The sequence below is a fragment of the Meleagris gallopavo genome, chromosome 20 (assembly GCF_000146605.3).
Source record: "Meleagris gallopavo isolate NT-WF06-2002-E0010 breed Aviagen turkey brand Nicholas breeding stock chromosome 20, Turkey_5.1, whole genome shotgun sequence".
Classification (NCBI taxonomy): Eukaryota; Metazoa; Chordata; class Aves; order Galliformes; family Phasianidae; genus Meleagris; species Meleagris gallopavo.
In genome coordinates, this window is record NC_015030.2 from 5,944,297 (window position 1) to 5,967,731 (window position 23,435).

Below are 23,435 nucleotides of genomic sequence, written 5' to 3' on the forward strand. Positions count from 1 at the left end.
GCTTCCATTAAAAGTAACTTTTGTGAATCTATAAATCCAGTAGTAGCACGAGCACCAGGTGTGAAGAAAAGAAGCTGCCAAGCAGTCTCAAACATGTTTTACAAAGCTATAACTTCTGAAGGTAGAATGCATGACAACTGGTGAATCTCAGTGTATTCCTGACTGGAATACATTGGAATACTGGAAGGATGCTCCACTGTCACAGTGCTTTTGTACACCCAGTTGGCCACTGGAATGCTGGGGAACTAATAATGCATGTTCATAAGTGGGATCATCCCAACTGTACTCCAAAATAATGGGACTTAACAGTATCCTATTTGCAGATCCCAAAGAAAATAAAACCTACCTCCATTGGTCCAACTTGGATAAAAAATTAAAACCAAGGGTTATATATGCATACCTTTGACAGAATAGACTAAAGAATGATCAGAAAGAAAATTCTGCTCCTCAAGATACACACACAAATGAAGAGAAAAACATCATTAAATAGTTCACGGTAAAAGGAAAAAAAGCACTCTCCAAATAATGAAATAGTAATGTCAACCTAATTTCATTATGCAAACCACTCAAATTTAGAAGACAACATTAATTGTAGCCTACGTGAACACCAGACAGTTCCAACATGTAAAATTGCCACCATTTCTTTTCAGCTCAAGAAGTCAGAAGAACTATAGGAGTTGTTTTTTCATGAGTTCCTAGATTTAACAGCATCATTCTTTGTTTGGCAAACGCCCTTACTAAGAAAAAAAGCATTTTCTCCTACTACACCATTTTTAATGAAGTGCTTTAGCTGTCAAGCCCAGCAGATTACAGCTTTTCAAAGAATCTTCCTTTGCTCTTTACTACTCTGAGAGGAAAGACATCTAAAAAGAGTCCTCTGCAGCTGACTGGAGGCAAGGTGTGTGAGCAGCAAGGAACACAGTCCGGACACTCACACCAGCAGTCCCTTAATGCTTCTGTAAAGAAGCTTATAAAGGGCCAGAGAATGCAACTCTGATGCAAAACAAAATATGGAGAAATGGTAATGATGATAATAACAAACTTGATTCCCCTCACAGTACTAAAAACATGCTTTCCTTCATTGTGTCCTTAATCGCAAACGCTGCCATCTTCTTGTGAAAACCAAAAGGAAGCTGCTGTGATGCACCATATGAACGTGCTGAAACCTGTTACAATACCTGAGTTAACATCAGGAGAAAAGGAAAGCTTCAAGCATTTGACTGAAGTGGATGGGTTAGACTTGCCAAACCCCAACTTCTGACCAAAGTCCAGTGAATGGAATCAGTCAGTGCCGTGTTAGCAGGAAAAGATACCTGCGTTCATCTGCCCACTGCAGAACAGTGCAGTTAATTACACCAACCCAGCTAGTGGCATCAGTGACTAAAATCCCCAGATTACCTTGATTGCTCTGTTATTATCTGTAATCAGCTGCTGCTTCTTATCTTCAAACTGTTGTACAACTTCCTGGAGCCGCTGTTCTGCAGCGAGCTGCTGCCGGCTGTTCTCTTCTGTCAGAGAGGAAATGGTTGTCTTAAGTTCAGCTATGATCTAAAAAGAAAACAGCATGCTAAATCTCTCTTCAATAACAGGCATGTACTTTGCATGTTTTTATGCTTGGTAAGAGCATGGCATTGGCATATTGCTGCACAAACCAAATATTCTCAATTAACACATTGCACACTGGCAAGCAGGAAATGTCATACAGAGGAAAGGAAGATAGTGAGGCTACAAATAACAAAAACTGCTGAACACAAAGTATTTGGAAGAGTTTTCCACTATGACATTCCAAAATATTTACTCATGAGAACAAAGCATATCTGTGATCTTCAAAATATAGGAAGTTTGCAGTTTTCCACTGCCCCGAAATGAGTGTGGAAAATTTGCAGGAAGATAATTGTGTTCATTTCCTACAGTTATACCTTCCAGCTCCATAGAGCCCACGTTCACCTCCTGGGATGAAATGCTGAATTTCATGGTGGCATTTCAGAGCTGCTGAATGCACTCTGCTCGGCAATGCAGCAGGACCTGATTGAACACCCAGGACCTTGCAGTACTCTTCTTACATCATTCACTCCCAATTTGTTGAAATGCACTTGTTTCACTATTTTCCTTTTTTAAATCACCGTGGAAAGTCATAACTACATCAGATCCTTCAGGCTTATTTACAGAATGTTATGCTGACAGGGAAGTCATCACTGCACCACATGGGAGAGCCACTGACTTTAATGTACGTATCCAGACTCAAGGTTCAACTGCTGGAGATGAGAACAGCTCCAAGACAGGCAGCCAGGGAGGGAACAGTGGGGCACTCAGATGAGTTTGCAGTGCTCCTCGTCGCCACAGAGCACTGAACTATACTAAGGCCACCATTATTTTGGAAGAAAAAAGCTGTTGCAAAACAACTACTAATGGGATGGAACTGATGTAATAAGTAATATTCCACAAGTGATGGTATTAGAACCATCAGGGAAGAGGAAAAGGATTTAAAACTTTAATTTATTTCTCTATGTCTTACTGGCCCTGAAGATCCTACAGAGCAAAGCAGATCCTGAGTAAAACGTACATGGATATCTCCTAGATTTATGTATATTTTGTTTTGTCACTTAAAAAAAAAGATAAAATAACCCATTAATATAACAGAAGTGAAATTTGAAGTTTTTACTGGGCTGAGATGCTGGGCTAGCATAGGAATTCTAAAACACATGCTAGGGAATTTCAGCACGAATTGATGGAGAAAGATTTGCTTTATGCAGTGCTTTTCGGAGAAAAAAATCTGTTTACTTTGCATAAGCTTCAGAGGAAATTTCTTGAAATATCTTCTTTCTGTGGGTGTTAAAAGTGAATGCTCCAAGAGGCCACAGAGCATGAGATTAGACGGATGTTGTCAGCAACGTGACCACAAGAAAAGTTGCAATTGACCCATTATTAATACTGAGCAAAAAAAAGACTATGCTCAAGAAACACTAGGGATTTGATTCAAACCCACAAAAGTAAAGAAATTCAGACATGAGAGTAAAACGTCTTCATTGTGCCAAATAGCCCTGACATATGATGTATGTGTTGTGTCTGCCCCAGAAAGCACAGAGGAATGCCAGGTCTGGTTGCTGGGTCCATCTCTCCCCAATAAAGAGAACAGTGTGTGTTAGCTACAGCAATGCCTACCTTAAAAAAAACATGCCTCCAAGTTTTTCCATTTTGAGACTACTCTACAGGCCAATAAATTTCAGTCTGACAAAATTTATTATGACATTTAGACTAGATATTTATTGCTTTGCACTGTGCTACATAGGTGTTCCCACTGTAACAATTAAAGCCATTTCTCTTGCCCCTTGTTTAAAAATTGAGATATGCTTGAATTAGTCCATCTGTCTTTAACAAATGGATCAAGACCCACTTTGTTCAGCCAGTATGTCTGGCACAGAGAAGCTGATAATGGTACAAAAGTGACAAACCAAAGGTAAATTCGAGTTAGCAATGACAAGGAACTCTTCCTTAAGGTCTGACACACATGATGTTACTTTTTGGGTTTCACAAATTTTCTGCTATTCAGACCCATCATTTCAAGTCTTATTCTTTCTAAAGCTTTACCAAAGGTAGCTGAAAAGTAGAAATCGAGAGCTTTACAAATTTTGAAGTGTTTTGCAAACTTTAGATTTTGCAATTTCTTCTCATTGTGTCATTGATCTCCTCTCTAGTTTGGAGGGTTCTAAACTCTTCTTTATAGTGCTTTTATTGATTTTAATAGAGGAGTAGACTGCTATTGCTACTGCTGAAAACGCCTTTGAAAGTAACAGGAAGGCACTGTGCTGAGGTTGGGAGGAATGAAAAGAATGACACCTCCATGTAAATCCTCGTGGCAATTTTCTTATTATTAAAAGATTAACTTCTGGTTGCATCTCCATCATTTTTCACAGTTCAGTACTGCCTGTCAATCAAACTGAAAGCTGAAATATTTAGAAATCATCCTGTCTTAGCTTTTTAAAGCATGTATGCAAATTCAGCACACATTTTCACCTTTCATGTTCTAAAGACTACACTAAAGAATGAAAAAAGTCAATGTAAAAACTGTTTGCTTTCAGGATACTGCATTCTCCCAAATGTTATTCTGGGCAAAAATGCTGAATTAGATTCACTGAATCGTTTGAGTTGGAAGGGCATCTAGTCCAACTGCTCTGCCACGAACAGGGACACCCACGGCTCTATCAGGCGCTCAGAGCCCATCCAGCCTGACCTGAGCGTCTCCAGGGATGGGCACCACCTCCTCTTTGGGCAGTGTGTGCCAGTGCCTCATCACCCTCAGAACAAAAATTGGGTAAGAGCAATACTAACCAGCAGAATGCCCATCTGGAACTGCAGCCCTAACATGGGCCTTGTGGGCAAAGCCCACCTGGTGACAAAGATACAGCTCTGGTATCTGCAGGGCTCTGGGCTCCATGGGCTGTGCTGCTTACAGGGGCTGCTGCTGGGGCTGCATTTCCCAGACAGAGGGCTCAATCCTCCGGGGGTTCTCAAAAGATGGAAGAAAACAAAAAATAAAATCTTTTACAGCGAGTTGTACGTCTCTGTCTTTTCCTAAGGTTAAAATCTTAAGGACGACTCTGTATATTTGATTTGGGAAACGGTTACAGCTTCTCCTGATCATAAAGACCTACACTTAAGAGCAGAAGTAATTACACTTTTCATCAGGTCTCCAAATCAAATGAGCTCATGGGAAGCTCCTGTCTTCTCGTCACCTACCTGCGAGGACTTGGCCAGCTTCTGGCTGCACTCCTTCTCCATCTGCTTCAGTCGGCCGTTGGCCTGAAACACACACACAGACAGAGGCACCCGATGAGCTGGGGTGAGCAGCGTGCTGCTGGCAGCCCCCCCGGGCACCGAGCCGCCGTGCCCATCACCAGCCGGGACCCACGCCAGCCCCACGCCCTTCTGCGGCAGCCAGCAAACCGCGAGGGCTCGCCTTTGATCTGGGGCCAGCTATTCATCGCTTGAAAGAGGGGAGAAATTGTACCTCTGCTGCCAATTATTAGAAAAACATAAAGAGTTCTGAGGAATTAAAAAAAGGGGGAGAGAGAGAAGAGTGCGCATTCATGTGGCAAGGGGAGGAAGGAACACAGCCACCGGTTTATTGGGGTGATGCAACTGTAAAGGAAGGAAAGACGGAAGGAAAAAGCCCCAGCACAGGCTGTAGAGGGGTACAGCACCAAGCAGACTATGCGGGGCAGCCCAACATCATGGCTTCCTTTTCCCCAGTCCAGCTCCCCTGCTTTGTTCCAGGCTGTGATCAAACTGCATGTCAGCCCAAGTGGGCTCTCCTTGGCCACAGCTCCTTCCTGCTCCTGGCTTTTCTTTTTGTTGGATGGGGCCCTGGGCAGCCTGGGCTGGTATTAAATGGGGAGATTGGTGGCCCTGCCTGTGGCAGGGGGTTGGAGATTCATGATCCTTGAGCTCCCTTCCAACTCGGCCATTCTGTGATTCTGTGATTCACAGCTCAATGATTAAGAACAAAACCCACTGAAAACAAGGCACAGTGGAGTCCAGTAAGGATATGCTTCCTTACTTCTGGGGGAAAACAGCTTGTAAGGGTTTCCCTCAAATACTTTCTTTTCCATAATAATTAGATAACAATAAGTAAAACATATTTTCAGTTTAATTTCAGGACACAACTCTAATTCCCATTTCTCTTCCAAGGTCCCACTGCATCACAGCATCACATCACTGCCCTCCCATGAACTCCTCAGCGCTCTCATGTTCTTGGCTCTACAATCTGAGGAGAAATGCCTAAAGAAAACACTTTCTTAGGGGATGGAACATTGCGAAGCAGAGTTCTGAAACAAATTTAAGCTGATTAAGTTTTCAAAAACAAATGCGATCCCGTGTTCCAACCTTTGATCTGTCCCCTCCGTTTCATGTGCCAGCCCCATAGGTTGGGGACCACAGCCACCAAAGGGCCTCAAAGCCTCTCTGTCCCACATGGGTCGGTCCAGCTGTAAGGCTAAGCTTGGGTTCTGCAAGCATGAGGCCCTTTGGTCAAGCTAATGCTGATACTGATTTTAGTGGACTTTAAACGTAGAGGCTTAAAATTGCAGACAGTGTTTTCAAAGGGCTACAGGAGAGCATGACAAGGCTCAGATCCTCTGCATCATGCAGCTCCGTGGTGCAGCTTAGTGCAAGTCTATTACAGCCAGTTAAACATAATCTGTGAGTTTACACAATGCTGCAATTTAAGGCCTTGAATCCCTTCAAATTCTGAGATTATGAAACATATGGAAGTCTTCATATTTCATGCGTTAGTCAGTATTAATAAATGGTTAATCAAAATCAATTATTAAGTATTTCAAGAACACTTTTTTGTTGTTAGTTATTAGTAAGTTGTTGTTTTGTTAGTTAGTAAGTAGAGATAGTGGCACCACACATTGGTTTAAAACAACATACATAAGGATTCTGGAGCATCAGACAAAGAAAGTTCCACCTTTTTTATATCTGCCATGGAAAGCACAGTGAGGGCTGCATGATAAGGAGAGCAATAACACAGGAGGAGCTGTGTCAGCTCCGTGCTACACTTCTCCTTGTGCTCAGGCTCACCCACGTTAACTCCTTCCACTGCACTCTTATCCAGGCTATGATGTGCAGTGTTGGTAAATCCTAAAGTGACTGAAAGTGTCAGTTTAGGAAAAAAAGTAAAAAAATAAATGTCTGCAATAGATTAAATTTCTGCTGCTCCCAGAAAGGCAGAGCTACCAGCCAGCAAAGCACTGCACAGATCACATTGCAGCTGCTCTCTCTCAGCATGCCTGGGGTAAAAGTCTCCATCTCCCACAGAAGCAGCTTGAAAACCTCCTGAAGAAATCTCAATAAAGAACCAAAACAAACCTACAGCTTTCAGAAACAAAGCAAAACTCCTTTGTTCATACTGCACAGAACCAGGACAACCTGAGACAGTCATGACAGAGGGGATACAAAGGAGATGCTGAGTTTCAGTGTTTTCCTCCTCTCTGAAGACAAAGTACATCCGACAAGTTCATCTAAACGCAATTACAGCGTTTTATTTTGCAATGGCTTCAACAAATACCAACCTGCAAAATACCAGTACATTTTCTCCAAGTCAACAACAAACACTTGCATTTATTTGCATCCTTATTTGAGGGGCTTGATTTCCAGAGGTACCAAAACTCCCCTGGAGATGGCAAATGTGCATTTAGACCAGCCCTAGCTGTCTGAAACTGCCCACCCAGCCCCTATGGCCACTGCTGACTGCAGCTTTTCTCCCCAGATCCATAACACCTCACAGCTCCTGCACCATCACAAACTGCACAGATGGCACTGCGATGCTCAGCAGAAGGCAGTTTCTCCTACTTGTATCCAATGGTCAGCTGAAAAGATCTAATTCATGGCCATGCACACAAACACTCTTTTCCATTGTGTTCTCTTACTGCAGAATCACAGAACGTTTCCCTTTTTCAAACCTGCAGCTAAAGCACATTTAACACATTTCCAGACTATCAGCTGTTGCTTTGCAGCCTGGGGAAGCATAAACCTACACCCCTGGGCACATGAAGCCACATAAAAAAGAGAAGGGCTTTTTACTTACTTTTTCTGTCAGAAAAGACTTACAGCAAAGTAAATACACATAGCTGTGGATTTATATTACATTTATCTTGACAAATGAGAAGGTTTAAAATGGCACAATGTACACAAGCAGCAGTTTCCTGGGCTTCTTTTCTCCCAGGCTGCTCATCTCGTGCATTGCACAAAGCACACGCTGCCTCTGTACTACTTGAAGGGCATTTCCTCACTTTCAGGTTACATGCTATTTCAGAAACATAATGAATAAGAAGCCAACTGGAAGGTGAACACTCGGAGGGTCAGCCAGTATTCATTAAAGTCTAACTCTTTTTATAGCAATGGGCAGCACTGCAAATATAGTTAATGGTCTTAAATTAGTTTTCCGTGTGTGAGAGGTAGCTGTTGAAATTCATGCTTGGCAAAAACTTGTCAGAAATATCAATTGTAATATCCATTTCTATAATAAAAAGGTTTAAATTGGATAAGCCATAGAGGAATCCCACCGATTCAAAAAATTAACTTCTGTTTAGTTTCACACAGTTAATACACGTTTTAGCTAAAATTATCTGATTATGACAATTTTACATGCAGTTACTTTATATTACAGAGTGAGGACTTGTGCATTAAAAAGATTATGTCCTGGTTACAGTTAATTGGTTTTAAAAACCAACCATAATTCTATAAGAAGCCTTAAAGCATCCTATTGTGGTTGCCGAGCAAAATTGCACCGACTTCAACCAAATATTTCACATAAGCGTTAAAAACAGCACTGGAAATACAGATGTGATATCTGAACTAATGGGTGCCATTCTGACTCCATCTGACTTTCATTTTTGCCACATTACTAAGAATAAAGTAGCAAAGTTTCTACCACGATATGACTGTACTCCAAACTGTGGCAAAGGACACACAGACTGTGGCACGGCTCACACACAGAGTTTCACGTGCAGTTTTTAGGGTGTAAGATGTATAGGAAGCTTTTAGATGCAGTTCCATTCCATAGAACATGACCTTTGTTTGAACACACTACAGCCAAGCACCTGCTGAAAGCTGATGGGGAGGTGCAGGGATGCTGCTCCCATGGCACTGCAAGGTGTGCATGCATGAGGACAACGCGTTCTGCTGACATCTGGGCTGCCTCGAGTGGTTATCAACAACGTAGCTGTTCATATATGATTATTAATTTTAGAGTGGTACAAATCTGTGCAAATCTTTCAGCTCCAAAATGACGATTTTTGGATGGAAAGTTTGAAATAGGATTTCTGTCGTGCTACAAAATTGATACGAACTCTTGACTGCTGCAACCCAAACACAGACAGATCTGACACAGTGCCATCCTGTTCACATCTGTGTGAATCCATCACAGTCTTGCAATGGATTCTGTAGTGTTTCAATGTGATTTCAATTTCAGCAATACAAAACAACACCCATACTCGCTACCAGAGAAGCAGAGTTAAGAAATCTGTTTAGGGTACCAGCTATGGAATAAGCACTTCTCAAAATGCCTGCAACTAGCTAAATGATGGCCATATATAACCTGATCCTCCATAATTAGTAAGATAAAACTGTAAGGAAACTGGAGGAAAAAAAGAAAAATCAAAGGGTGGGGGAAGAAGAAGAAAGAAAATTTGCTCCAGGGAAGAAGCAACTGTTCTCTGATGTGCAGCAAAGAATTTAACATCAAAGAACAAATGTAAATGGGGCCCATTTACCTTAAAAAACACACAGACACACATAAAAAAAGCCCAACCAGCAATACACCATTCCAGATTCTGGAATATTTCTCTGTTAGTGTGACAGCATTATGCTAAAGCACCAAAAATCAAGATTGTGTCATTTGACAGATGTCAAAAGAAAATGATCTGAATAATGACAAAATGTAGCAAATGATGTTAAAACAGTGTACACCGTCTGCTTAAACTTCAGAGATCAGCAGATCCCATTTAAAATTCATTTGATTGTACATAAAGATTTCAGAGTCTGAAACTTGTATTTTCTTTATGTGCCTCCAGTAATGACAGTGAATGGCCTCCTTTGTCCAAACCCTTTCTGTTTCTGCCACTCTCTCCACCAGTCAGATAACAAATGGAAAGCTGAATCTCTGTGTAACAGTGAAAACAGAATACCAGTTGAAATATGTAATTTGAGTTCCCAAAAAGACTATTAAAAGTAGTTCAATATTCAAAATGATGTTAACAGAATTAGTCAAGTACCAAATGACTTCAAGGGTTTTCAAAATGAATGATAGAAATCCCAATCTGTCCCACAAATCCTATTAATTTTCTATTTTACGTTCCACTTTTGTAGGTCTGTAAATCTTTCTCTTCTTTTTTTTTTTTAAAACATGCATCTTAAGGGAAAAAACCAAGTGCGCTCTCATTCATGTGCTAAGAACTTTTCATTCCAAAAAAATAAAAAAGAATGAATAGAAATGGGTTTGACCCTCCACATGTATGGAGAATTGCCTTTCTGCAGCGTATTGCAATTCTGTGCTTAATGGGGCCCTACTAAAAAACTGCTTGGGCACTTTGTGCCTTGGGAAAACTCTTTTTTCCAGTCCTTTCATTTGAACCAATGTTGTACTTCTAATTATTCTGAAATTAAGTAATGAAATTAAATACACCCATTTAACTCTTCCAATAATTCTTCTGTGAGACTCCCACTGCATGGTGTGCGATGCTGAATTATCCAATCCTCATACTAGAATACAACTACTACCTTCACCTAAGTGAATAGGTATTTAGATTTACTATCTAAATATTTCCATCTCCACTAGCACCAACTTCTATTCAACGCTGCAGTGAGCCTGGCACCTTACCTAACGGCTGCTCCATGATTTGGCCCAAGACACAAGCCTTGTATACAACGCAAGGTTTTACAACCAGGTTAATACTTCAGTCTTGCCATACGAAATCATCCCATACCTTAAATACACTTGATAAGAAGACAGCACTGATGCACGTGTCAGGCATTTGCAGGACAGATGGCAAATGCTATCTTAATCTGAAGGTACTGTGACATTTTGCCAGAGGAGCCTGGAGGCAGATGGCTGCTGTGTGATGGCATTCAAATCAGATGAGCCGAGCACACCTAGTGAAGATGTTGAGAATGAAAAACTCCCCACCTAGTGCTACATGAAGAATAGTTTTCCCTCAGCTCTGAACTTCTATACATTCCTGAACTGCCGTTTTAAAATATTTTGTGTTTTTCTCCTTGTCTAACTAAATTTAAATGATTATTTAAGCTATATCCAGAGCATTGGTTATTTAGTACTTTATATCCACTCAGGCCCAGATGGTTTTGGTACACAAACTGCTGACACCCAGTAAAATCATGATGGGATAGGCTGCTAAATATTCTTTGATGGTTCAAGTCAAAGCTAATGCTTCTTCCACAACTCATGGGCAACAGCACCAAGATGATCCAGGAGTTGACTTGGTTTCAAGCTTTATAACACAAAATTTCACCAGATTTCAGAGATTTCTAAGGCTCATGCACTTTATTGTTTGGTATCAGCCAAGTCTGTGTTCCTTACCTTTTACCAAGGAGAGACCAGAAGGCTCCTGAAAGGACCACACAGAGTAAGAACGTGGCTTTTATTTTTTAGATTTGTGTTTGCTTTTCTAAATTGAAATTTATAGCAATAACAAGCAATTAATAAAAAGATCAGGACTACAAAAAAAGATCCCAAGTATCACATTGGGAGAAAATCTGGTTAAATAAATAGAAGGAAAAACTGGTAACAAAAGGACAGACTTGGCATTACCAAGTTATGTCATCAGATGACAGCCCAAGAGAAGTCAAGCTTCTGCTGCAGGAAAGACAAACATTCAAAGTAAGGCAAAATCCTCTAACAAATCTATGATGTGAAGGAATCAGTGTTCCTCAGCAAGATTATGTGGGGTTATTTTTTGTAGTTTTCAATACAACAAAGCTTTCCAAGAAGAGCACTACAACTTCACGGAGCCAGAAAGCATTTCTGTAGCAATGACTAAGTGTACCCAAGTCCAGAAAAGTTCCAATTAAAAACAGGATTGCTCAATCATAAAGGCAATTAAAAGCATAAATAAGACACTGTGAGGCACTTAATGTGCCCAATGTTTAATTATTTATCTGCTCTTCGTCCTGCAGCTGTAGGTCAGAATTCACTCTTGTGAACTCAATACAGGAGAACTCCTGGGGATTTGTACCTTATTCATTTTCAACCAGACACCCAAATTCATTTCAAATTCACACAAGAACTGCAACAGTTTCACCTAAATCAGATTTTCTACAAGTTAAACACCCCTCCTACACTCAGATGTGATTGTGAAACTACTTTGATCTCTGTTCCCAAATTTATTGCTCTGTGTAATCCATGACAAAATATAATGTGATTTACTGTATCTCTATATGACAGCCCAGCAGCTGACAGAACTTAATAATTTAGCATAAGAAAAAAACCTTCTGGCACCAAAATATACAAATCATAATTGAGGCACTTTAGTATCGTGTTACAATGAAGCATATGCAGACTGATCACAAGAACTTCAAAACAATTAGAATTCTTTCTCACCCATTTAATGAAGGTGGGTATTACTCTGTGACATGTTCTACAGCTGTAAGCAAGTCATTCTGGAACACTTTTGTTTCTTTACGTTAAAGACTCTGAAGGACTCATAGCAGTGCTTTTATCCCTTCCCTAATTTCTAAATACTTCTTTCTCTACAAAAAGGAAAAACAAACAAAAAGGCCACTTGTAGTTTTGCTCTATTATAGACAGATGAAGAAAGAGCAAATAAACATAAACAATGTCTTCAAATTGTACCAAAATTTCAATATGCAATAGAAATATTTTATGTTATTTTGGTCCTAATAATGGAACCCTTCTTCCAAATAAAGCTATAATGAGTAAGTTTGATGTAGATGCTGACCTAAGCAGATACATTTCATGGGGTAACATTTGCTTTGGCTTGCGTTGACTGCCATGTCTAGGCACCCAGACCAGATGGCATTCATTCAACAAATCTAAATAAGAGTGAATTGGCAAAGCTATTTAAAAAAAAGGAAAAAAAAAAAAGGACAACAAAACAAAGTCTCACATTTCAATCAGCTAGTATACCAGAGAGTAGGCAACTGTAAGTTAAACTGATAAATCTGACTGATAAATCTAACAGTTAAGTCACACAAAAAAGCATAAGCAGGAACCTACAGAACTGCTGCAGAGATGTCCAGCTCCCATCAGGTCATAGATGCAAAGGGCACCATTTTGGGTAGTTAATGAAATGTATAGTAGCAAAGAAGAACAGCATCTACAGAGATTGTATTAAACAATGTAAGTTAATGGAAAGCATGCAATGCTTATTTTTTATGAGCAGAAATAGTCACTTAGGGGAAACTCAATACTTCTAATGGGACATCTCTTAGAGGATCTCTGTAATCTCCTTGAAGACGTTGTAGATGTTGTATTGTTTTCCTTCACCTTCTATTTATTTGCCAGGGCTGAACAGTCCAACACCTTTATGAGCACTGACGATAGTACCAACACGGATACTGTGAATTAAAGATATTCCTACGTACACAGTATGAATGTGTGTCCAATGTTCCAATGTTACGTCCAGTTGGATGGCAGCTGAGGGCTGTGCTTGGCTGCTATTGAATCCAGCATCATGAAGCTTGATGATAAAAGAAGAGCTGAAATGGTCTCTAGGGCACATTACCAGTACCTTCATTGTAAGCCATAGAACTTCTTCAAGAAAAGAGCATCCAATTATAGGACACCACCTGTATTTTTTTTTCCTCAAAAAAGTCCCTGCTACAAAAACATAATAACATAACTATTATATAGAATAGTTATCCCTAATTAAGGAAGTAATTCCTAATTAAGAGGATATATTAATGCGTATTCTTTTAAATATTTAACCTTCCAAATTTTCACCTTCAAATCTCACAGGCATTTTAGCTTCACACAGACTCAGCACCAGATGTAGGTAGATTATAACAGGTATAGACCAAAAAACATGGTAACAGTCAGATTTTATTTAAAGTAACAGAACTCTCAGAGCACAGGTAACTGCTAGACCATTAAAACCTACCAGAGTGGTCTGCACAGCCCTGGCCAGGCTGCACACTTTCCTGGGCTCCTATCTGTGAAATTCACAAAAGTATCCTAACAGAAGAATTGCAGCCAAGTAACTCAAGTGCTGGACTTTCCTTTTTTTTAGTCAATGCACAAAAATGTAAATTACTTCTCCACAGAAAAGCAGCACTGAAAAAGAATTAGATGTTCCTGGAACCCGCATAAAGGTTTAATAGGATGAGTCAAAAAAGTCTCTATTTAACTACAGAAAAAAAGTCAGTAAAAAGCTAAATGTTGAAAATTATCTAGAGGAAAAAAAAGTCTTTTCTCCCGCTCCAGTTTAGTCATGTACACTGCTCAGAGAGCTTTTTTATGAGATACTTTCAGCGTTCCAAGGTTGCTTCCTTTGAGCATTGTTAGCATGTCTACTGATCTGCTAGGGTCATGCTTTCTGAATGCTCATTTGCTTTGCCAAGAAAATACCACAGACGAATGTTACAAACAGTTGTGTTAGCCAAGCTTCACATCTGCACACACTTAGAAATGCAGTTTGTCTCTTTCTTTCAGTAATTTCTGGCAAACCTGACAATGTTCATAGGCTTTGTAGGGTTTGTTCCACCTGGCTCATCAGTGCTGGTGCTGCAAGTGCTGCTGATGCAACCTCTAACACACCTGACTCCCTGCTGCTGAAAAGTCATTACTGGAGCCTCAGTGCAGTAGTGTGTCTGTTTATTCTTTTATTCTTAAATAATTTGTTTCATTTCATTGTAATGAGGTATGACTTCAAATAGAAAAAAAAAATCACCACCGTATCTGAAATCGCTATAATCAAGTTGATATAATGAAATTTAAGCAAATTAAATCTATATGTTGACAGCTTTAAAAGCAAATCAAAATCACTATGATTGAGTGCAAGTGTTCCTCTGAATCGGTATTTAAGAATCCTTAGCTAATATACAAGAAATAATTTGGAGAAACTGTCAAGTAATTTTTATGTCAGAGACAGATAACAGATATTATGAAAGCGCAGAAGTCCTAAGAACATGATAAGTAGCTTCAGATTCTCCATGCTATCATCTTCAATTTGTCTGACTCACAAATGTCCAGCGCAGCTTATCGGACCTTAAGGACATTACTGCTTATTATCCACATCTGATAAAGAGGTTCTGTGTTCTAACACAATAGACATGTTACATCTTATTACATCTTACAGGTCAGCAATACGAGGACTACCGTTGGCTGTGGCACCCAACCTAGCCAGGCTGAAAGCAAAGTGCCATGCTGCCCTACAGCAGCACAGCCCTATTGCCATATCACACACACACAGGCTGATGGCAAGAGCCCTGCTTACAAAATGAGGACAGATCAATGGAAGGAGTTCCTGCCCTGTTGTCCCCTTCTGGAGGAAACAACACCACAGCTCTTTGAGGGAAGGAGACATAGGAACGATGCAAAATGCCCGTCGGACCTGTGAATATCCATATCCTTAGCTATACTGCTTACACCACCAGGAAGGATGCAGATGCAAAATGAACATGGGAGACTTCAGACGTGGTGAGACCCAATCAAGGAAAAGCACAAACACATCCAGTTTGATAGAACAGCATGAAACTGTGCACATGGAAGCATACCATACTACATACAACCAACAACAAATAACATAAGGGCTTCTCCAACACCTGAGTCCTGGGCAGATGCTCCCCAGGAATGTAAGTGCTGGGGTGGGAGTGTCTGTGCCCCTTCCCCAGAGGCTGGACCTGAGCCCTTTCAACCTGTGAGCAAGGGCAAGTGCAGCCCAGGGGCACAACAGCTTCTGTGCTGATTCCCATTGAGGCAGAGCCCTCACCACCTTCTCCAGAGGTCAAAGAGCTCATGGGATGGTGATCAGCATAGGGAAACTTCAGAAATGCCACAATTTGTCCAAACCAGGTTCAACACCATTTATAATGTCCATTGTTTTGGTCAGCTGTGGCTCACTTTTGTGCAAGGAGGTGTTTAAGTGAAAATGCTGCCTGCCCCAGAGGGGGTCCCTGGAAAGTTACGGCCTGTTCCCTTTATAATTGCTTCCACAACAATGGATACATTTATTTACTTTTCCTATAGCATGGGTTACACAGCATCATTTGGAAATTTGTTAAATATTTTTTCCCACTCACCATTCCCTACTGATGGAGAGATAGAATAACTGTCAAAAGATAGTTGGTTTTGGAATCACAGGTTCAACACTACTTTTATGGGGTAACTTCCAGCATCGTATGCCATAATCACCAACAGAATTAACCAAAATTCTACAGTAAACAACTTTTCATCTTTTCTGCTGCTTAAAATCCCTACTTCAAAGGTCCCAGTAAAGAACACTGCTTACATAAACATGGAAGAGCTGTCTACAAATACCAACAGATATTTAAATGCCCAGTGTGCTTGCAATAAAAATTAGTTCTTCAAACTCTTCTCCCCACTGCCCTCCCTCCCATCCCCACTGCATCAGGGCTGTGGGGAGGGCAATACCATAGGATTCCTATGTCTCCTTGTACTCTTTTTTTTTCCACTATAGTTTTAGCCAGTTTTTCTTTTTTTTTTAAACAATTCTTCACAATTTCATGAAGCAATACACACAAGAATCAGTATTACTCACAGAACAGTTCCAGAAGGAACGAGCTCCTTCACATGGGAATGAACTGACCTTCAGAAATCTGGACATCCATATGACTATTTCAAAGCCTAAACAGTGAAATCCTGCTTCCTCTTGGATTTTTAAACACTCTTTAAAGACTTGGCAAAAAGAATTACGTTTGGAGGACAAAACTTTCTCCCATGTTGTCCTACATTTCAGGGGAATGAGACTTGCTTGTTTTAAAAACGAGCTTCAAGATTCATGCTGCAATTAAGGTGCTTTATTCTTTTTCCTCCCTCAGACAAAATCCCTATCTAAAATTCTAAGGGTTTTAATAGGCTCAAGATTTGAAAGTAAGTTAGCTGAAATTGTTACTTTTGACCTTTAAATAGAGTGCACCCATTTAGCTATTCTGACTTTTGGATTTTGTGGCCCATTTCTACAGCTCTGCATTTGGAAAACAGAAGTGAAGAACATTAGAGGGAGATACAAAGGCAATGCAAGGTATTTCTTCATGTCTATGAAAGACTTTCTAACAGATTTTTCCCCCCCTTATTCTCTACTCAACGTGTGCTCTTCTGATTAGAGGTAAAAAAAAGGAAGAGAGAGAGAGTTGGTTAAATTAATAGCAGTTAATAAAGACTTAAAATTAGCAATTTTATTTGGAAAAATGGGAAAAAAATCCAACAAATTCAAAAAATATATATTTCTGACAGAAATGACAATTCAAGACTATTAAAGATATTTCCCTATGAAGGATTATTTGTAACTTTAATTTGAGGATGTAAAGAAGTTAACTTTTCTTTTGCTATACTACACATGTAAAAAAAGATCAAAGAAAGAAAAGAATTGAGATTCAAATTCCATTTTTAAGCAAAAATGACAATGTCTTCCTGAGTTAAAATTAATCCTTTAATGATGAATTTCAAAGGTTTAAATACTTTGTGTGACCTTGGCTTTAAATAATTATGCCAAGCGGAGCTTTCCTTACATTCAGAAAAGATTCTGAATTGTTGATCACAGCCATTTTAATGGCTTCAGGCTGGCTGATTTCCAACATAATCCTCCCAATGCTGTTTAAAATTACAGACCAAGAACCTGACGCAGGTAAATGAAATGTCACTTTCACAAAGGCCATTCAGACAGTATATATATGCAGATTGTTAATTTGTGCCGCTGTACATCAGTGGGCAATAAAATATATCACTCATAACATTAACAAATATAAAAGATACTTCAACAATTATCTGCTTACACATACCCCTTAGTCTACCACTAATATTAGGTAGGCTTTTTTAGTTCAGTCTTTGAAGAAAAACTAATGTGTTTTAGTTCATATCATCCCTCCTGTAGTAAAACACTTCAGTTCAGAAGCTGGTGAAGTAGGGTTTGCCAGGAAGCCATCAATGCACTGATATGCAGTGACCCCTTTGAACAGAACAAGGATGGAAGCCTTGATGAAGCTGAAACATTAATTTCTATTTTCAAATCTTTCACACAGCACTTGCTCATCTGATGCACACAGACAAAAGTAGTCCAGACACTGTTAGCAACTATACCTTACTTCCCTGCAATTTTAGCCCAAATTCCCCTTATTTTCATAAAATGGCTCAAGTTGGAAGGGACCTCAAGGCCCACCCGGTTCCAGTCCCCTGACATGGGCTGGTTGCCACCCACTCGATGATGCTGGCCAGAGCCCCATCCATCCTACCTTGAGCACCTTCAGGGATGGAGCATTTGGAGGGAGAAAAATTGTGGTTAGACAGAGCTGCCCTTTCTGCTCTCTCTAATCCAATGAAGTTAAAGCAACCAGCCTAGTCCTCAGCTGGGTTTCCCTTTGCAATCATCTGGACTTTAATGTCATGGCCTTCCTGCTCACAGAGCAGCCAGAAGGTGAGTAACAGCCACAGTGTGACTGCTGCCATCGTATCTTCAGACAGAACACTTTCACTACAGAATCACAAAACTTCCCATACTCACCCAGTGATTCTGGCACTCGATGCAGCAGCACAGCACACTACCTTGTTATCTTTCAACTCAAGTGACCCATACACCTTTTTACACCAGTACACCTGTGGTTATCTGACTTCTGAGGCGATCACTCCCCACTTGCTGTGCCACAAGAAGCAGCCCTAGATGATTTCCTTACCTTGTCCAAGGCCTTCTCTGTCTCTGCAGCATGCACCTTTTTCAGGTCCAGCACCATCCTTTCGGTCTCTGCTTTCAGCTGACTGACCGCCGCCTTGCGATCTCGCGCTGCCCTCTGCCTTTCTTCCTCCCCCTGAAGGCTCAGCTCCATCAGCTGCTGCTTCTGCTGAGCTTTCACCTGAATGAGCTCTTCCCTCAGCTTGTGGATTTGGTTTTCCAGATCACGGATAACCTGAAATAGAGAACAGTTCTTTCAGAGAAGCGGTATACCCCAAGACCATAACAAAATGTTTGAGTGAGCGCCTTTTACTTAAGGAGAGAAGAGCTACGCTGATGAAGACAGCAGCTACAATTTCTAGAGGATGGTATGTTGTGACAAATGTAGCATTCAGTTTTTTAATGGCCATTCCCATGGAAGCCTTGCCTGGAACAGTAACAATTATTCTTCTTGAGAGATTATTTCCCATCCTCGCTTTGTTTTAAAAAGTCTTCTTCAAACTTGCATCTCTGTAAAAGAAACTTTGTGATATTACATCACTCAGAAGATTCCTAAGAAATTTGCTCAAATATTTAGGATAACATGCCAAAGCTCACTCAGAATACAAGGAAAAATCATTCATAAATCACATGATGAACCAGGATAAATGAGTGAACGCCTGAGTTATTTACTCCATTTCATACTCAATAATTCCTATATAAAGACACTGGAAAATTAAATAACACAATGCAGCATTTTCTACTCCCACATGGAGAAAGCAATGACACCAAGCTTCCAGATTCAAAACTGGGGAGCCACAAGACTGAGCTGAATGTTATAGGTAAAGTAAGAGTAATTAACATGCAAAAGAGCATTAATGTTGGACCTAATAGATGGCAAAAGCAGATTTGGTTCTATTAAGAAAGAAGAAAGAATCTGAAGACGGGGTGATGGCAGCGAAACTAATATGATTATGGGAGTCCTTTTGGAGCAACTTCACTGCTAGTAAGATGATGTTAAGAGACATCTAATCTCCCCAAAGTGACTGGGAAAAGCTTACATTGGGGATCACAGACACAGTTCTTGTCAATTACCTTAAAATAAGTCTGGTTCTCACAGCCAGATTTCTTTCCCATAAACAAAGTCGCTGGCAGAAGCAGCTTACACCCGAACAACTTGCGACAGAAAACAACTTTCTGGGACACGGATATCTTAAAACTGCTACAGGAAATGAATCCCAAACTTTCCATCACTAGGATTCTGCTATTCCACTTGTCAGGTTTAATAAAGTATTATTAGACTTAAATGTGGGCAAATTAGTATTAGCAGAAAAAAAAGTACAACACAAGATGACATAATTTTCAGTGGAAAATCCATGAAATATAAAACTTCAGAAAAACTGTAAGGTTTTTTTGCTGCTGCTAGGAATTTTGTCGTTATTGTTATTTTGGTTTGGTTTTCTTCATTAATTTTGGGGGAAAAAGAACCACAAAAGATTCAATTATAAAATATCACTTCTCATAGGTGAGATTGTACGATGCTTGTTTAGACTGCTTGTAAAACTGAATCCCACTTCTCAACATCACTAATTAAATTCTTCTGGATGCTCAAATCTATGTTTGTGAACAACGCAAACCAAACTGTTGCATGGTCCAGACAATACATGCATTCTGTACAATGACTTCATCAACATCAAGGAAAACAAATTGAAAGAAAACACCAGCCCACAGAATATCCCAGGTGGAACAGGAATACAGGTATTTAAAGTCAACTGTATGACAGGTAGAGGTTTCACATGAATTTTTATGGCACACTGTATGTATGTACACACATGCATGTGTAACAGTCCTATAGCTGAAGAAACTGCTAGCTGAGATGGTGATTTCTATTCCTGTTTCAAAGGGATAACTTAGAATTCTAGCTAAGAATATCTGTGCTAAAATAGCGTCATAAAAAGAGTGAGTCAAAAGCCCACAGCAATTTGCCTGTAGGGAAAAAGTAGACTTGAAAGAAAAAAAGGTTGCTCACTCACTTTTGCCTATTTAAAATGTCAATAAATGTACTGCACGTTATTTGGAAGGAAAACATGTGCTCTTAATTTTAAAAAGTAAATTGCATAAGAAAATATAAAGCTGGCAAAAAGTTCAAATTAAAATCTGTTGCTGAAGTTTGAAACTCAGTTCAGTTACATGCCACAGAGACGAGAAATAAACTGAATGAGTACACTCCAATTAAAAGAAGATATATTATGGAATCATAAAGTGGTTTGAGTTGGAAGGGATCCTTAAAGGCCATCTGGTCCAAATCCCCCGATGTGATCAGGGACACCTACAGCTCCATCAGGTGCTCAGAGCCTCATTCAACCCGAGCTGAGTGTCTCCAGGGACGGGGCACCCATCACAAATCTGGGCAACCTGTGCCAGTGTTTCATCATCCTTACTGTAAAACAGCTTCTTCTGCCACCCATCAGTACCCCCATGACGTCCTTTCTGGCTGGCAGGGCTGTGCTCCTTCCTCCCTTACATACTCCAGCTTGTACTGATAGGGGATTCCTTTTATTTTTTCAAGAGCTTCTATTTCAGCCCAATGAAGCATTTACTTGGATCAGTTTCTAAGGAAGAAACTGCAGCATGGTTGAATCTTTCACACTCAGAGATGGAACACACAGACTTCACTGTCTCCCTCTCGCCGGATGACACAGCAAACCACATCTAGCCCACCACCACACATAACTTTGAAATGCCCTCAACAGTGTTTGAACTCACGAAACCAGGGAAACGTGGAGTTAAGATAAAACTCAGCCTTATTCCCAGTGGCTCAGATCTAAAGTGATGTAGGAGTTGCTTCAGCAGCTTCCCCCCAGCAGACAAAGCCATAGGAACTGTTATTGCTCCTCACTGCTGAGTGTACTCAGGCAGCTGAAATAGTGCATTCCTTTTAAAGACTCCTGCATTTTTCAAGTGGATCACAGTAACTCTTCAGGCTGAGTTTCAAATGTGTTCTGCAGTGGGCTCACCTGGCTTCAGCTGGAGATGAGTGCACAGCTCTCTATTTTGCTGTGTTTAATTTTGCTTGGATGCAACTTAAAAGAAGAAAACAAACATCTGAGCAATTCCATGGACTCAGCTGATGATCAGCACGATCCTTTTAAGGATTATAACCTAAAATATTAGTCCACAAGTAACAACCCTACTTTAATAGCTAATATGCACTTTCTGCTTCTGTGAGCCAACACTTGCTCAGCATTTTCTCACCTGGAAGAACACTAAAATTGGTGCACTCATTGAGCAGCACACCGTATGAAACCACCAGCTGTACCCACTGAAAGGGAGATTTGTTTCTTTGTGTCTTGTTATGCTGGCTCGATGTGACAGAGATGGATGAGGTATACATAACATTTGTTATTGGATAGTGGATTATTTTTGAAAGGACATCAGTCCAGTAAGGGAAAGGAAGTCTGCAGTAAAAACAAACCTCACTTTGATGATGAAGAAGAATTAAAAGGAAAATAAGGAACAAAGCAGCAGAGAGTTATTCAGTGGTGACAATGACTCCCTTTTATAGCGTAGCATTCCAGAAGAGGTGGGAGAAGAATCCCCTTCGAGTCAGCAGAGCAACTGGTGACACATTCAGTGTAAAATGACTTAGAACAGATTATCTGTTGGAAATGGGGAATCTGAAGTACTTTAAGTTTCTTATTAATAAACAAAGCTTTGTAAAGTGCTGAGAAGCAGAACAAGTTTCTCTATCACCACAAAAAAAGCAGGGTATCTAACATAAAAGAGTACTAAAAAGTAAACAAATAATATTCGTTTACAGCTCTAAGCTAAGAAAAAAATACAGCCATAAGAACTTCAAAGATGCGTAACGTTGGTTTGTGTTCAAAACAAAATTGGTTTAAATTAATGAGTCTTGCTATTGCAGTCTCAGCAAGAATCAGATTTACACTTGATCTCTGTTTTTTGGGAACCATCCATACGATTTTTACCATTAAGAGATAAAGGAATTGGGCAACAAAGAGCAGTTTCTCAGGGCCAGGTACAAACCCAGTGGCTCTCTGCTCCTTTTGTCCACATAGCATCCTGAGTCCTGGGCCAGCACATCTGCCCTCCTCCCAGCCAGGAGAAGTTAGCCAGCTTGCAGATAAGCTGGTGGCTCCTTTCTGACACAACAGTGACTCAACACGTACACCGCAATTCTTTTTGTTTAAGCTACAATCCAAATCTGAAGAAACACGAAGTCCAAATCTACACCCTACAACTATTTTTGATCATTCACAAACCATTAAAATACTGAATCTCAAGTTTTTAATGTAATTTTCTAAATAAAACACCTCTGAGCATCAACACTAGCAAGCATCATTTTCTCAAGTGAAAAACAAATTAAATTAAGGAAGTGATAAGAGGGACAAAGGGAAAGGCAAGGAAGTAGAACCAAGATGGCAGATTCAAAGTAATACACAAGCGATTAACATAATAATGCATGGCTAATTATGGTTAAATTTCTGCCATTATTACTTTATAAGTGAAAAATGATTTAATGCATTCTTGCTGTATTTCTTGGTCAGGAAGAAAGGTTGAATGCAGTGTGAGAAAGGCAGTGGTTTGTACAGAAAGCTACTTCCAGAAATATCATGGACATTATCACATGGTAATGATGTGGGAAAGCCCAAATTAGCAGGGATAAGTAATAAACAGCTATTTAGCTTTCACAGCACAATCTATTACACTGTCAAGTTTAAATGCCTTTGGGTAAGAACACACAGACTCATAAAAGTGGTAATTAAGGAAACAGATAAATAAAATGGTGTAAAATGAAGTGAGAATGACCAACAGTTCAATGACCGACAGGTAGGCTTCACCCCCTCAGACTGCTGATATCATTTTCCAAAAAGCAAGTTGTCCTTAAGGAAAAAAAAAATCACTGAAATATATTGATTGTATTGCACCTAATCCTGATCACAAGCCTACTTCTTGCTGGGAACACTAAAACATCAGCAAAAGTAGAACTTCAATACAAAAGAGCTGCACAAAATGCTACATAAGCATACATTAAAATGCATAGCCAAGTTTCCT

The 23,435-nt window shown here is 40.0% G+C and overlaps 1 protein-coding gene across 2 annotated transcripts in view; it reads right to left on the bottom strand.

Moving 5' to 3' along the window:
- Positions 1-22,451, bottom strand: part of LOC104913803 (centrosomal protein of 112 kDa-like) — a 58,475-nt gene extending 36,024 nt beyond the window's left edge. For both annotated transcript variants that reach the window (XM_019621707.2, XM_019621709.2), the window contains exons 1-4: positions 22,407-22,451; positions 18,385-18,615; positions 4,738-4,800; positions 1,399-1,548 (exon numbers count right to left, since the gene is read on the bottom strand). In XM_019621707.2, coding sequence (XP_019477252.1) covers positions 1,399-1,548; positions 4,738-4,800; positions 18,385-18,615; positions 22,407-22,436 — 474 coding nt within the window. In that variant the 5' untranslated portion in view covers positions 22,437-22,451. The remainder of the gene's footprint in view (positions 1-1,398; positions 1,549-4,737; positions 4,801-18,384; positions 18,616-22,406) is intronic.
- Between the last annotated feature and the right edge of the window lie 984 nt (positions 22,452-23,435).